Source organism: Lagopus leucura, unplaced genomic scaffold, assembly GCF_019238085.1.
Source record: "Lagopus leucura isolate 7727_CA_CO unplaced genomic scaffold, USGS_WTPT01 Super-Scaffold_100051, whole genome shotgun sequence".
In the NCBI taxonomy this organism is placed as follows: Eukaryota; Metazoa; Chordata; class Aves; order Galliformes; family Phasianidae; genus Lagopus; species Lagopus leucura.
Genome location: NW_024962297.1, coordinates 97,996 through 112,519, shown reverse-complemented (window position 1 = coordinate 112,519; position 14,524 = coordinate 97,996). Strand labels below are relative to the sequence as shown.

Sequence of the window (14,524 nt, the reverse complement as noted above, 5' to 3'; positions counted from 1 at the left end):
TAATTGGTGCTGGCCCTACAAAGGCATGGGGCACAATGTAGGGAGTGCTATATGGTGTTGGAAATGGGAGGGCAAGGGGCTCACTGCCTTTGCTGGAGATGGTGGCTGGGATGTCCTGTTCAGAGCATCATCCCCACCTGCACATCCCTGCAGCATCAGCAGCGCCAGTAATGGCTTCCTGGCGCTTTTCCATGGATCCGATTATGGTGTCCCTTCTGCGTGATGGGTTGTGCTCTGCAGAAGCAGCATGAGGAAGGAAAGTGTGATTGGTGAGATGGGGCCACGGCTGCACTTTAAAAGCTCTGATAGCAATCACTGTGAGCAGATGAGGAAGCATTGCAGCAAGCTGTACACTGAGCTTGGACCATGCAGCCTCTCCAGTGTGGCCACCTGCTCCTCCTGATTGCCCTGCTTGCCCTCTGCTTGGTAAGAGAAAGCCCACTGCTCGGGCACCCCAAAAGTTGGGGAGCAGCCAGACCCATCCCTGGGGTGTAAGAGTAGTTAGGGGTCTGGGATCCAACCGGTGGGGGAATTCTGCCTTCAGCTGGGAGCCACAGCAATTTATTTTAACCATGCTTGTTGTAAAAGGAGCTTTGCACTGCAGGCTACAAAGTTTAAATACTTCTGTATGTTGCTTTTTGTTTGAGGGTTTTTTTTTTTTGCTTAAGAGCTTTACGCATATCCATAACCTTATCATCTCTCAGCTCTCCCCCCCATTGTGTAGCTTCTCCTTTGCATGCTGGCCCCTTCCCTATCCCAGCTGCTGCCTGGTTCAGGGTTGCTGCGCATGGCTGTAGGGACGCTGGGCATAGCAACAGGGTTCCCTCCTTCCCTTCCCTTCCCCCTTTTTACTGCTGGGAGGCCCTTCAAGGGTTCCAGCACCATGCAGGCAGATAGCAGCTATCACTTGGGTGGGGACCTTTGCTTGGAAGTGGGCAAAGACCTCCAGGGAGGGTGATGCTCCTCAGAGCAGCTCTTGGGTTGATCTTATTCTTTTCTGCTGTATGTTGATAATGAGGCCGGATGAGCTGGCGTCACTCTCAAATGCCACACAGATGTGACACGTTGCAGGCTCCATGGGATGCATTTACATTTGAGCATCTCACCCTGTGACAACAAGCCTTGACAGCTAGAAAGAGTGCCTGCAAAATGAGGCCCATCCTAATCGTCCACTACAGCTCCAGAGGGAACCTGTGGGATCGAGGAGCAGTGAAACACAAAGCAAGTGGCTCTGCACAGCCATGGCGGGAGTGTTCAAGCAAGTGCCTTAATTTAGAAGGGGCTCTTTAGAGAGGGAAGGAAGCAGCCCTGAAATTTCCACCCCAGATGCATTACTAGTTCATGTAACAATTGCAGTGCCCCTCGCAACAGGAAGGTCTTGGCTCCCCTCCCCCTTGGTTCCACCAGGGACCTTCCCAGCTCTGTCTCTACACCCCACATCCTCCAGCACTGGCCTCGCAGGCTCCACATCCCCAGCCACTTCCTCAGAGGCCAGCCCCTCCCTTCTGCTTTCCTACTCGCTGTTTCTAAAAGCCTCGAAAAAGGGCGACGGCATGAGGGAGCGCCCGCTTTGCTTCCGGCATGGGAAAACCCGCAAGTCCTCAGCTCTCCTGGCGTGTGGGGCCTCAGGAGAGCGCACGGCACTGAGACACTACGAGACAGGAAATCCCGCCTCTCTGCCTGACTTTGCAGCCGTCGCCAACTGCCCTCTCTGCTTTTCCAGCCCTTAGGCCAGGCGGAGGACAACGGCACCATGACAGAGGGGATCGTAGCCCGGAGCCCGCCTTGCGGCAGCCCTGCTCTCCTGTCCCTGGCCCTGGGGCTGGCTGCGGCCTTCCTCCTGCGGCTCTGCTGAGCCGAAGGTCCCCGCAGTCCAGCGCTTCCCCGCTCCGCCGCCGGGCCCGGCCAGCTCCCGTCCCCGTGTCCCCACAGTGCTTCCCTATGGCCGCAGCCTCCAGGAGGATCAGCTCCAAGCACGGTCGTGCTGCGAAGCTCTGAGAAATAAAGTACGGAGGCTCCGACGCGTTTATTTCTCGTGCTGTTACGGGCCGGCACCGGGACGGGCTCCGTGAGGGGAACACCAAGCCCGCCCGCGCCTCCGGGGCGGCCGCAGCCGCGCCCCGATTGCCGGGCTGAAGCAGCACAAGGGCACAGCGCCCCCAGCAGGACGGGCGGACCCAAGGCACCGCCCTCCACCCAGCGCTAACCAATCACAGGCGGTCTTCGCCGAGCGGACCAATCACCGAATTCAAATCTCCCAGCTCTTCGCCAATCTGGAGCTGCAAATCGCCGGTCCTGGCCTATCCCGGCCCGGCGTGGTTTATATAAAGGCGGAATGAGTGCGGTGGTGTTGCGCTGCGGCGGGCTGCTGGTTGTGCAATGCAATGCAGTGCAGTGCAGTGCAGTGCAATGCAATGCAATGCGGTGCGGTGCGGTGCGGTGCAGCTGTGCGCCCGCTGCCGTTCGCCTCACACGAGGGGGCTGACCCGCACCGGCAGCGTCCCTGCCAGTGACGGACCACGCGTGGCGGCCACGCAGCGGCCGGGCACCCTCAGGCCTCGGCCAGGCCCTTCTCCCAGGTGATCGCCTCCCGGCCGCAGCTCTGCTCTGCTCGGCGCAGCGCTGTGTGTGCGCTCCGCCCCTCCCGCTGCTGCCTGCGGGGCGCTGTTGGGCTCCAGCCCTTGTGCTGCGATCTGTGTGGTTCTCTGACCTCCTTCCCCAGTGAGCCTCACGGCAGCTCGGCATGTTTCGCCATAATCACTGGTGTTTGGGTACGGCTGCTGCCGAGAGCCAGAGCAATCACTGGCAAGCTGGAGCTGCCTGATGTCAGGACTTAAGTGTACCCTGTCTGCAGGAGAGACCCGCAGGGAAGGCGTTGTGCTGCCTGTTGCCGCCAGAACAGCCCGGTTTTGCTGCAGGGTTGGTAACTGATTGCTTCCCACATGACGCGATGTCCCCAAGCTGGGTCCAAACCTGCTGAGCAAACCAGGAGTGCTGCTCTGCCCAGCAGCGAGGACAGAAGTGTCTGGGTGTGCAGACATCCCCCACCGTGTCTCCTCCAGCTCTGCATCGCGTTCCTGGGCAGCTCCGGCCCTGCTCTGAGCCCTACTTGGATGGAAGGCAGCTCTGTTCTGGAGACTGGAGAAGGAGCTGAGCTGCAGTGGGGATGTGCAGCGGGGCTCATGTTGGCGATGATTTTGGCAATCCCAAGCCTGCAGCAGAGCAGGGTGCTGATGTCAGCCCAAGACCATCACCATCCCCATGTGGGACTGAAACCATTATGTCCTGGAGCACCTAAATGCTTTCTGATTCCCACATGCTTTCATGTTTCTCCATGGCAGGGCTTTCCCTGGTTAAACACCCTCCATCTGAAGGGCATGAGTGCTCTGCTGTACCCATCCCTATGGTACAGCCCAGCCCAGTCTGGCAGTGCCAGGACACATCCACACGGCATCTCATCCTGCTGCAGTCAGGAACGAAGGACCCAGAGCCCCCTGCCCTTACAGCAGCATCCAGAGCCAGACACAGTGCCACCTCAGAAGTACAGCCTGTGCACCTTGCTTTTCAGAACCAAGGGTTCGGATGTTGCTCACAGCACTTGGACACCAGAAGGCACTGAGCTCCCGTCTGGGAAGCAGGATTGGGTCCTGTGCTTGAGGAGCACTGCACAGCTCAGCAAGGAGGACAAGGAGAGCAAAACCAGGTAGGGCTGGCCCCCTCGAGTGGGGCCGTATCTTACACACGTACATAAATACAGTTCATAGAGGGAAATGGGGTGGGGAAGAGGCTCTGCTGCGTTGCACTCAGTGCGTCCCACAGCAGTCAGCAGCACGTGTGTCCATGGTGCTCCAGGAGGGAGGTGGGCAATGGGGGTGGTCATGGCATCCTTCATGGCAGCTGCTCCCAGGCAGCGGGGCAGGAGGCAGCTCCCACCACTGCAGGGTGTTCCTGTCCTTCCCTGTTACACTTGCTGGCACCAGGGCCACATGCCCCCTGCTCATAGCACCTGTATCTCCCAGATCTGTGTGGGGCGTTCTTCAGCTACCTCCCAAATGATGGCATGGTCCCGGTCGTATGATCGGCCGCCTGCAAAGAGGAGAGTGGCCCCATCTGACACCTCATTTCCACGGGGTGCCTGGGACAGCAGCCCCTGTGCTGGCACCACAGCTTTACCTTTTACATCGAGAATCATATCCTCAAACATCTGGCTGTGAATCCGTCCCTGAGAATTGATGCTCCAGGTCTGACGTGGCATCCGGGTTTCGGACCACAGCACGGCCTTTGCTCCCTTCCCAGCTGGCCCAATGACCTGCAGGCTCATGGCAGGGGCAACCTGCAGTGGGAGGTGGTGGACACGTCAGCTCCATCCCCTCCATTGCCTCCACCTGGTGAGGCTCAGGGGCTTTGGGCTTGGAGGTTTCATGTCAAAAGCATCTGGTTCTGGGGTGGGACATGGGGAAGGCAGGAAAACAATGAGGGGCAGGCATGATCAAGGTGATAAAATCCTCTGGTGTGGCAGAAATGCATTCATGTCTCCAGAAGAGACCGGAAGAAGGGAGAATCAATGGGCTTTGGTGACGAGGCTGAGGTTATCCTGGGAAAAAAGCAGGTGGAAGCCCTAAAAGGTTTGTCTGGGGCATTCCCAGGTCCCCTCCATCTCCAATCTGCAGCCCTGACCTGGTTTTTCAGCAGCCCATCCTCGTAGTACCAGACAGAGCTGCTCTGCTCGCTCAGGCTGGAGACCACCACGCGCCCTGCTTTCATGTCCTCCACATCATCAGGGACAGACAGGTAGAGCTGCAGCTCCTTGCTCCTGATGCGGAAATAGATCCGTCTCTGGAAGGAGAGAAGCTCTTTTTGCTCAGGATCTCTGCAGCGGCCAAGAATCACGTTGTGCATGTCTCCACAGTGCCAGGGTGATGGCTGTGGCCCTGGTTCATCTCACAGCTGGCACAGCATGGCTCGCCATGCCATGCTGCCAAGACATTGTGCAAGGTGCTTGCCCGTGGGGAGCATTTCGCCACGACAAATTGCAGGGAGGAGCAGGGAGCGGAGGAAGGTTGGCGGCACTTTCATGGTTGAGCACTGCCAGCAGTGTGCTGCTTTCCCCAGCCCCATTGCACCAGGGCTGGTTTGGGGGCTCCCTGGGTGCTCACCTGGCGGATGGGGTAGAGGGACCCGACGTGCTGCAGCCCACTGTAGGTCAGCCAGTTGGTGATCTCAGTGCACTCCAGCAGCCACTGGCGGCCTCGGAAGTCACCGTGCTCACACAGCACCCAGCTGCAGAGATGGGCAGAGTGCGGTCAGCCTCAGTAGGCAAACAGACCCCAGCTGGGATGGGAACAGCAGGGCTGGGCTCACTTACATGCCGCCTTTGACACGCACTGACAGCACGTGGTTGTTGAAACCCTCTGCCTGGAGACTCCGCACTTCACTGTTTAACTCGATCTCCTTCCCCTCGAAACACTCCAGGCCATGCAGGAAGATGGAGGGCTCTGAGAAGAACTGCAGGAGGGGGCAAAGATGAAGGTGTAAAGGGGGAAAGCTGGGGGAAGCCAGCACCCATGTGTATGGATGGGCTCTGGGGCTGGAGAACAAATGCTGCAGGAAACAAGGAGGCTTCTGAGGGCTTCTGCCTCAGTGATGTTGGATGGACACTCACCACTGGGACCTTCTTCAAGGAGCGGATGGTGGTGGAGGAGAGGCAGCCCATGGCACCCAACGTGGGGTACTCACCCTCAGACAGCACATGCTGCTGCCCAGTGAAGGCCTGGCTGTCAAACAGGATCCAGCTGGCAAGGAGCAGAGGAGCATGTTTGAGCTGATGCAGCCATTGTGGGGGGTGAGTGTCTCCCAGGACTCCCCGTCCTATCCCCCACCATTGAGACCCCAGTGCCCTACCTGCCACCACGAACCCTGCAGGAGCGGGGCACAAAGCTGTCAGGCAGGGCACTCTGCTCGTCCTCAAAGGCAAGGTGCTCCCCCAGGAAGTCAGGCTCTGAGAAGAGCAGGATCTGGGGAGGGGCATGGAGAGGCTCAGCGAGGCAGGCAAAGCAGCACTGTCACTATCCCACAAAGAGTGGTGACACCAAGATCGGTGTGTCTCCCTCCCCACACACCACTCCATACCTTGGAGACGAAGTGCAGGTTGTGTTCCCTAACCTGCAAACAAACAGAGTGGGACTGGTTGCCAGCTCACCCAACCATGGGGCACCCATGGGTGTGCAGAGGGGGATCCAGGCTCTGGGGGTCCATGCACACCCACCTGCAGGATGGGCTGTGCCGAGGCAATGCGGCAGTTGGTGGCTCCCCAGTCCTCAAAGTTGCGATACACTCCCTTCTCTAGGATGTATTGCTCTCCCGAAAAGTTGGGGCCCTCGTAGGCCACCCACCTGCCAGGGGGATGCAAGCTCAGGCTCAGGCTTGGCCATCCCTATGTCCCTTCTGTCCCCGTGTCCCAGGTTCCATACTCACACACCACTCAGCACATGGATGGACTGTGTGACGGTGCCATAGCCAGCCAGCTGTGTATCGGGCAGTGCCTCACTCAGCTCCACGCTGGGACCCTCTTCAAAGTCCATGGCCTCGAAGAGCACCAGTGCTGGGTCAGAGAAATCCTGCAGGGACAAGCCCCGACCCTCAATTTGTTGTGGGGAAGGGATTGGAAAATGGCTGCTCTCTGTAATACATGACCTTATGGGACATGGGATGGTGGCACCCAATGCTCTCACCGTCCGTATGAGCCGTAAGGACATCAGCTCCTTGCCGTAGCCACCCCACTGCCGCCAGTCCTGGTACTCTCCTTCTTCCAACAGGTACTGGTGGCCACGGAAGCCCTCCTTCTCATAGCCGACCCAGCTGTGTGCAAGACACTGAGATCAGACAAGCACTGAGATCCCCACAGCTGAGCATCTCTGAGATGTGCCACCTCACTGCGTCCCGCAGCCTCCAAGCCCTCGTCTGTGGGTCACCCCACTGCTCACCAGCCACCCAGGACACGCATTGAGCCCACGGTGGGCAGCGGCAGTTCGGGCAGGCGCTTCAGGTCGTAGACATCCCGCCTGATGATGAAGCTGTGTCCCTGGAAGCCCCTGTCCTCATAGATCAGCACCTGCGGCTCGCCAGGACGCTCCACCACTGGGCAGCCCTGGGAAATGGAAGTAGAGGCAGAGCGATGTGCTCACACAGAATACGGCCCCAGTGCTCCAACAGCCATTGCTTACCAGCCTGATGGGATGCATGGAGCAGATGGATGGATCCTTCGCTCCCCAGGCCTTCAGGTTGGGGTACCTGCCTGGCTCCAGGACATAGGGGTCATCATCGAAGAAAGGCTTGGAGTAAACCAGCCACCTAGGGAGGAAATGCCCAAATGCTCGTTGGTGGCTAGGAGCGTCCCGTGCCAGCAGCACCCCACACCCTGTCCTGCTCACAGTCCCGAGTGCACAATGATGGAGGAAGCAGTGAGTGGCTGCCCCTGCACACGGGTATCCTCGGCCGAGTCGCTGAACTGCAGTCTGGCGCCTTCTCCGTTTTCCTCAGCAAACAGGCTGATCTCAGGCGTGCAGTAATCCTGGTGTGGGGAGAGCACAGAATGAAGGGTGGCTGAATTTGGGAGGGCTCCGCAGCCCATTTTCCAGCTGCTCACCTTCACCACCCTCTTGAAGGAGCCGATGCGGAAGGGCCGACTGCCATGTGATTCATCACTCTGCCCATACACTATCCAGGGGTTGTCAATCTCCACATCCCCCTCTGCCAGCACACACTTGCGCCCATGGAACCGTGGTTTTTCATACATCACCCACCTGCCATCAGGGAAATGCCCATTGCTATGCTTACCAGTCTCTGCCTAGTGGCAGGGTGCAGAACATGGCCATACAGAGCCTCCAGCAGCATCCCGTCACCCCAGTATTGGCTCATGGCCATAGCCATTGCCTGTGGCACAATGGTGACCACTGAACATGGGTTGTGACACAGCCTCCTCCCCAGCTGCCCCCAGCCTTGTCCCTGCATGGTCCCTACCCTCCACGGATGACCCTGATGGAGATTTTGTGTGACAGCTCCCAAGATGTAGCGTCGGGGACATCACCCCAGATCTCCCGTCTGTGCCCTGCAAAGCCGGCCTCAGAGAAGAGGATGATCTGGTTGGGGTGACAGCAGATTGCTCAGCACCGTGGCCCCAGGGCCAGCCCTGCCCAGCCCCGGCCCCATGCCCCATACCTTTCCGGGTCTGGCGTTTATCTTCACAGAGCCCTCCTTGTCATCCTGCTGTGCGCACCCGAGGACACATGAACAGCGCAGGACATCAGCCGCACCAGCCATTGCCTCAGCCCAACAGAGCAGCAGCCAAAGCCTCACGTCTACAGCCAGCAAATCCCTCCCACTGCCCCGAGCAGCCACACCTCAAGCATTCCTGCACCATCTGGAACAGCCTCTGCCCAGCCCCTGCCCTCTGTCACCCATCCCCACACCCTCCTATCCCCAGCCCTACACCTGCCCATCCCAGAACCTTCTCATTACCTACACTGGTAGCCTCATAGTGCTCATTCTGATACCTTCCCATCACCCATCCCAGAACCCTCCCGTCTCCAGCTCAACACCTTCCCATCCCAGTACCCTTTCTCACTGCCTATGCTGGTACCCTCCCATCACCCATCCCAGCACCATCCCATTGTACTGGCAGTTATGCAGCACAGCTTCCCCCAATACAATGCACCATCCATAGGCTGGAAGCAGGGGAAGATGCTCAGGGGATTCAGATCCCTATGTGCCCCAGCACCCTCAGGCACTGCTCCAGGGCTGCACTCACCGGGATGTCAGTGGGGTATGGGGCTCCGGCACTCTCTGGCTCTTCAGGAACAGAAGAGTTGTGGTCATGACTCAGTGCTTCCAGCTCAGTGCTGGGCTGGTCACCAGCACCTATACCATTGGAGACCCCATTGTGGGTGCTGGCGGAGGACACGAAGCGGCTGTAAAGCATGCTGTTGTCCAGGCGTGAGTAGGGCTTGGCCTCATCTGCTGCAGCTGCACGGTGCTCCAGGAAGTCAGAGAGCAGTGCCATCCCTTTGAGGACATTCCCTCGGAACAGAATACTGCGCTCACCCGTGGCCCTGCCCTGCATCGGCCCCCCCAGGAGCGAACCCAGTTCCCCATTGCCATTCTGAGCCTTCCTCAGTGCCTTCTCCCCAGGGCTCAGGTAGGGGTTCTCAATCTCCTCCTCCTCATCGTGGCTCTCAGTGCCCTCTGGGGGGGTCTCAGCTCGTTGTCCCCCCCCTCCCCATGCCAGCAGCTCCTGCAGGGCAACAGGCAGTGAGATGTGGGTGCGTGGGGCCACGCAGTCCTCATGGATGGGTGGCAGTGCTGTGCAGCGACCCAGTGCTGAGGGCCGGGGCTGGCGCGGAACCTTGGGTGCCTTCCGTATCTCTGAGGGCTCCATGTTGCGCAGCGTGTCCACGAAGATTTCCATGTCCACCACCAGCTCAGGATCCTCCTCAGATGCATCTGGGGGACTCTCTGATGGTGGAGCTGGGGACTCATGGGAGGGCTCCGGGATGCTCTCACTTTGGGGCTTTGAGATGCTCTTAGATTGAGGTTTGGGGACACTCTCAGGTTGAGGTTTTGGGGTGCTCTCAAGTTGGGGTTTTGGGTCACCCTCAGATTGAAGTTTTGGGGAACTCTCAGGTTGAGATTTCAGGGTGCTGTCAGATTGGGGTTTGGGGACACTCTCAGGTTGAGGTTTTGGGACACCCTCAGATTGAAGTTTTGGGGCACTCTCAGGTTGAGGCTTTGAGATACTCTCACTTTGCAGTTTTGGGACACCCTCAGGTTGAAGTTCTGGGACACCCTCAGGTTGAAGTTTTGGGACACTATCAAGTTGGCATTTGGGGACACTATCAGGTTGGGGTTTTGGGATGCTCTCAGGTTGAGGCTTTGGGACACTCTCAGGCTGGGGCTTTGCAGTGTTCTCAGGTTGGGGCTCTGCAGTGCTCTCCATAGGAGGCTCAGGGATGCTCTGGGTATCCTGGGCCACACCCTCATGATTCTTCACCATCTCACCCTCCTTCATTTCAACTTCTGTGTCTTTTGGAGATGCTCGTGCTCCATGTAACAGCTCAGGTCCATTGCTTGCTTCCTTGGAGATGTTTTTGGAGGTGCCACCAGTTTCCTCAGAGCTCTCTGTCCTGGGCTGTATGGCTGAAATAGAGCCATCCCTATGCACTGCACCTCCTTCTCTGGCTCCAGACTGATCTGTCAGAGGACACTGGGCACTGGTTGTACTGGTTCGCAGGTCCTGGGGTTTGTCTCTGCCTCTTGGCATTGCATCGAACATGGATTCATTTGGCTTTGGACATTTCTCCCTGGAGGATTCCCTGGTATCCAGGGTGTTCAGTGAGCTTTTGCCACGTGCTGTGATCTTGGTGATGCCACCACAATCCGGCTTACAGCCTCTCTGATGCGATGGGGGCACAGTGGTGGCTTTGCACCCTCCATTTTGGGTTTTCCTGCCCTCCTCCGCCTCCCTGCCCTCCCGCAGCACAGTGACATGCCTGGCCCTGGGCTTGGGGTCATGTGTTGAGCGCTGGCAGCGGGGCGCAGTGGGGAGCAGCACGCCGTGCATGTAGCTCTCACGGTGCACAGGGACATCTCTGGGCGCAGGCACTGTGTCATCCTCCCGCTTCTCCTCCCGCCGCCGTGGCGAGAAGACCTGTGAGAAAATGGGGCCGTGCGCTGCAAAGTCCTTCAGGATGCTGACAGAGGACGAACAGCTGCGCTGCGTCACCGCGCTCGGCCCCGACGCCGTCTTCTCCACGATCTCCCTCTCCCAGGCCTGCAGCAGCAGGGAGACGCGGGAGGGGCTGCCATCCCGGGCCCCCCCTCCTGCCATGTGCTCCAGCCGTCGTGACACCAGTGAGACTTTCTGGAACCGGGATCGGCTCTCGGGTCCGGGTGCTGCTGTTTGCTTCATGCTCAGCTCGGCACTGGAGACGAAGCCCTTCGCCTCACTGTGCTGGAACGGCAGATCCATGCAGGCCCTGCCACCACGCAGCAGGGCTGGTGGAGCTGCAGGGAGAGGCACCGGGATCCAGCTGAGCTGAGACCCCAAACCTTGAGCCCATCCCTTTGGACTTTGGTCCTCCCCTCCGTGGTCCCTTAGAACATTCTGGGGGTCTCGAGCACACAGGTGGTAACTTTGTGTTTCCTTAGAGCACCTCTTGGGATGCTCACCCATGCGTGACCTGGGGTACCACCATCCCTTCATTGCAATGAAATAAAATTCAATGCAATGCAACAACACAACGCTTCATGCAATGCAGTGACATGACACAACATGCAGCACAATGCAACGAAATGCAATACAACTGCATGAAATGTAAGAAATGCAATGATATGCAATGCAATGCATTGAAATGAAACGCAGTGCAACAAAATGCAATGCAATGCAATGTCTGCACGTCCCAGCGCTCTGCCAACCACCTGGGCAGGATCTGGCTGTGCTGTGCTCTGCCCCGAGCTGCAGGATGAGTCAGGAGGGCGCAGGACTGCACCGAGTCAGCAAAGACAGCAAACAAACAAGCCCAAAAAATAACAGGGAAGCAGCTCCATGAGGTGAAAGAGCCTCAGTGGGGCCATGCCACAGCACCCAGGGGTTTTGCTGGAGGCTGGGGCCAGCAGCATCTTCCCTTGATCATGGCAGTTATTGCTCAGCAAAGATGGGATTGCTCCATCCACATCTGAGGCCCCACTGGCACAAGAAAATGAGCTGCATTAATTACCCGCTGCTTGCACCCTGATCAGAGCAGGCACCCAGCACCCTGTGCCCGTGTCCCCATGCTGGGCAGTGCTGGATGCTGCCGGGGAGGACATGGGCACCCTGAGGCCGCGGCTGGCAGAGTGACGCCATGCAGGGCTGCGTGACTGCCCCAGAATGGTTTTATTGCTGTGTTTGGGAAATGGAAAGCAGCTGACGAAGCAGCTGTGGATGAATGAGCCGGAAGCGTGGCAGCATCTCAGCATCTCCCATTTAGGGGCTGTTTGGTGTCCCCAACCCAAACACCAGCTGTATGTGGGCTGCAGGGGCAGCGGGAGGGGCTGGGACTGGGATATGGCCCAAAGAGTGCTAAAATTCAGCACTTTCTTGGCTGGGATGGGGAAGGCCCTCCATGGGCTGATTCCTCATGGATGAGAAATGGATTTCTCCCATGCGGCCACTTCCCCCATCCCTGGGGTCAGCGCTGGATGCTTCCTGTTGTGGGGTTCACCCGGGGCTGGGTCCCTCTAAACCCCATCACATCTGCTCTGCCCTCCACCAGAATGTTTCACTGATGGCACGGGAACATTGGGTCCTGCCCGCCCGCCATGCACCCCAGCCTGGCAGGTCTTTCTGGTCTATATAGGAGGGGTTGGTGTCATTTTGCAGTAGGCTATAAGACCATGTCTAGGATAGTGAGCAGGGCTGGATGTAGGAAGAGCTCAGGCAGGGCCAGGCATCTGCATTAGCAAAGCTACATCTGGATCCACAGAGCCACAGCTGGATCCATAGGGCCACAGATGGCTCTGGCACCCAGTGGGTGCTGAGGGCACACCACCCCCATGCTCTGCAGCCCTGCCTGGCACCAGCACCCCAGATAGAGGCAGGTGAGGATGTGGCTGTCCCTGCACACCGGGACACGCTGCAATGAAACCCAGCTGTATTGTTGCAATGGGCACCTGGCACAGCAATTAATCACCTGTCCCACCCAAGCAAACCCGCTCAGCTAATTGTTGGCTCTTGCTATTCAGAAGGGTCCCTAAGTAGCCTGATCAGGGCTCCTGGAACCTGATTAAGATGCCTGCAATGTAACGAAGAGACCAAGGGCTGAGTGGCAGCAACCTGTGGCCAGCTTTGAGCTTGTGGCCATGGGGAAATCTGGCCTGCAGACACACTGGGATGTTCCCAATGTCTGCAGGTAAGAGCAGACCTGCTACCTCCAGGAAAATTGAGAATTTGGTTTGAGCGGCTGCTGCACAGATCAGGACTAATAATTAGGGCAGGGCAATTTCCATTTCCCCTTTTGTTACCGGTGCTTCCGCAGCCACATGCCCTGCAGAGAGGAGGGGATGTGGGTGGGCATGGACCCTGCTATCTGCTAGCTACAAGGCCACTGGGGCTGGGTGAGCACTTCTTTGTCCTCAATGGGTGTGAGGATGTGCTTTGGGTTGGGAATAGGGTTAAAAGCCTGAAGGAGTTGAAGCCGAGTGGCAGAAACGGGCTTTGCAACCCAACCCGTGCCGACATCAGCTCAGTGGGGACCAAACGGCAGCATCGGCACACGGATCTGAGCACAGCCCTGACTGGCAGCAGGTGCCCTACAGCTCCTGGCCCCCACAGCATCCACGGGCCCCAACCCACACCCCACGTACCTGCCGCCCGAGGGTCCCGCCGCGCCGGGTGGGCACTGCACTGACCGACCGCACCGAAGGCACTGCGCAGGGCTCGGGGTGCTGCTCCCTGCACCGGCACGCCGCGGCTGGGCGGACCGGCAGAGTCACCCGGCGAACACCCAGCCCTCGGTGAGCACCCAGCCCTGGCGAGCGGAGGTTTGGCATTCCTCAGGTGCTGACAGCCGGGGAGCCGGTCGAGCTGGTTCCCCAGCAACCCAGCTCCTCCATTTCCTGAGACTCAGCAGCGCCGGTCGGGGGACCGGCCCACCTGGGTTGATGAGGCCCCCAGAGCCCTGCCGGGCCACCTCGGTGGGACCTTTGTCCCATCCGCCGCCTCCTCCCACCACCGGGTCCGTCCCCAGTGATACCGGGTGTCCCGTGGCTGTGATCACAGCTGAATTCGTTGCCAGGACTCAAAGCACGTGGCACACAAAGGGACAGGGTGATCACGATGGTCATCCATCATCCCTGTGCCATAAACGCTCCGCTGCCCCCAGGGGGACAGAGCAGTGATCGCGGTGGCCCTGGGCCACCACGGGAGATATGGCCCGGGGTGTAGGCTGCACTGTCCTAGAAAAGCTCGGGCAACGGCACCGGCTCTGGCTCCTTGCCTTGCCTCGGCTCCCAGCCTCGTCCCGGGCCGCCGCCCCCGAGTCACCACTGGCTCAGTGCACACAGCCACCATCCTGGGGACGCTGGGGCACCCTGCACCTTGGCCAGTAGTTTCAGGGTGAGATCTGAGGAGCTCACAGTTCTGCTGTCCTCCACCCGCTGACACTTTGCCGGTTCGAGTTGGACTCTGTCCTGCTTATCCCCATTGCAGGGTTGTGAAACCCCTGGGAAAGCCACACTGTGGGGTCTGGGATGGGGTCCCCAGCACAGAAGATTCTGGGAGCAAAGGTTGGTGCTGTGCTGGAGCTCCTGAAGGAGATCAGTGCCGGTATTTGGAGAGCAAACAGGGCCCTGGGATGGAGGCAGCATTGTTACAAAGGAAGGAATTTTTATTGAATAAAACTATAGGAATAATGCCAGCTGCCTTCCCCAGCTCTGCAGCGGGGGCAGGGCACACAGCCGGGGGGGGACGTGGCACGGCGGCGGGGGGGGG

General features: G+C 58.8%; 1 protein-coding gene and 1 long non-coding RNA gene across 2 annotated transcripts; one reads left to right on the top strand and one right to left on the bottom strand.

Annotated features, from left to right (window-relative positions):
• Positions 1-223: 223 nt before the first annotated feature.
• On the top strand, positions 224-2,021 carry LOC122187801. The gene is made up of 2 exons (XR_006181421.1): positions 224-426; positions 1,724-2,021. It is a non-coding gene; the product is annotated as an uncharacterized LOC122187801 (long non-coding RNA).
• Positions 2,022-3,997: 1,976 nt separating this feature from the next.
• CRYBG2 (crystallin beta-gamma domain containing 2) lies at positions 3,998-11,023 on the bottom strand. Its single transcript, XM_042885588.1, has 19 exons — positions 9,887-11,023; positions 8,807-9,769; positions 8,218-8,265; positions 8,020-8,138; positions 7,646-7,802; positions 7,431-7,570; positions 7,224-7,350; positions 6,984-7,147; positions 6,732-6,858; positions 6,475-6,617; positions 6,266-6,392; positions 6,130-6,162; positions 5,902-6,014; positions 5,663-5,792; positions 5,366-5,505; positions 5,157-5,280; positions 4,678-4,836; positions 4,174-4,333; positions 3,998-4,086 (listed from the first exon to the last, which is right to left on the bottom strand). The coding sequence occupies exons 1-19, from the start codon at positions 11,021-11,023 to the stop codon at positions 3,998-4,000; spliced, it is 4,200 nt and encodes a 1,399-aa protein (XP_042741522.1).
• Between the last annotated feature and the right edge of the window lie 3,501 nt (positions 11,024-14,524).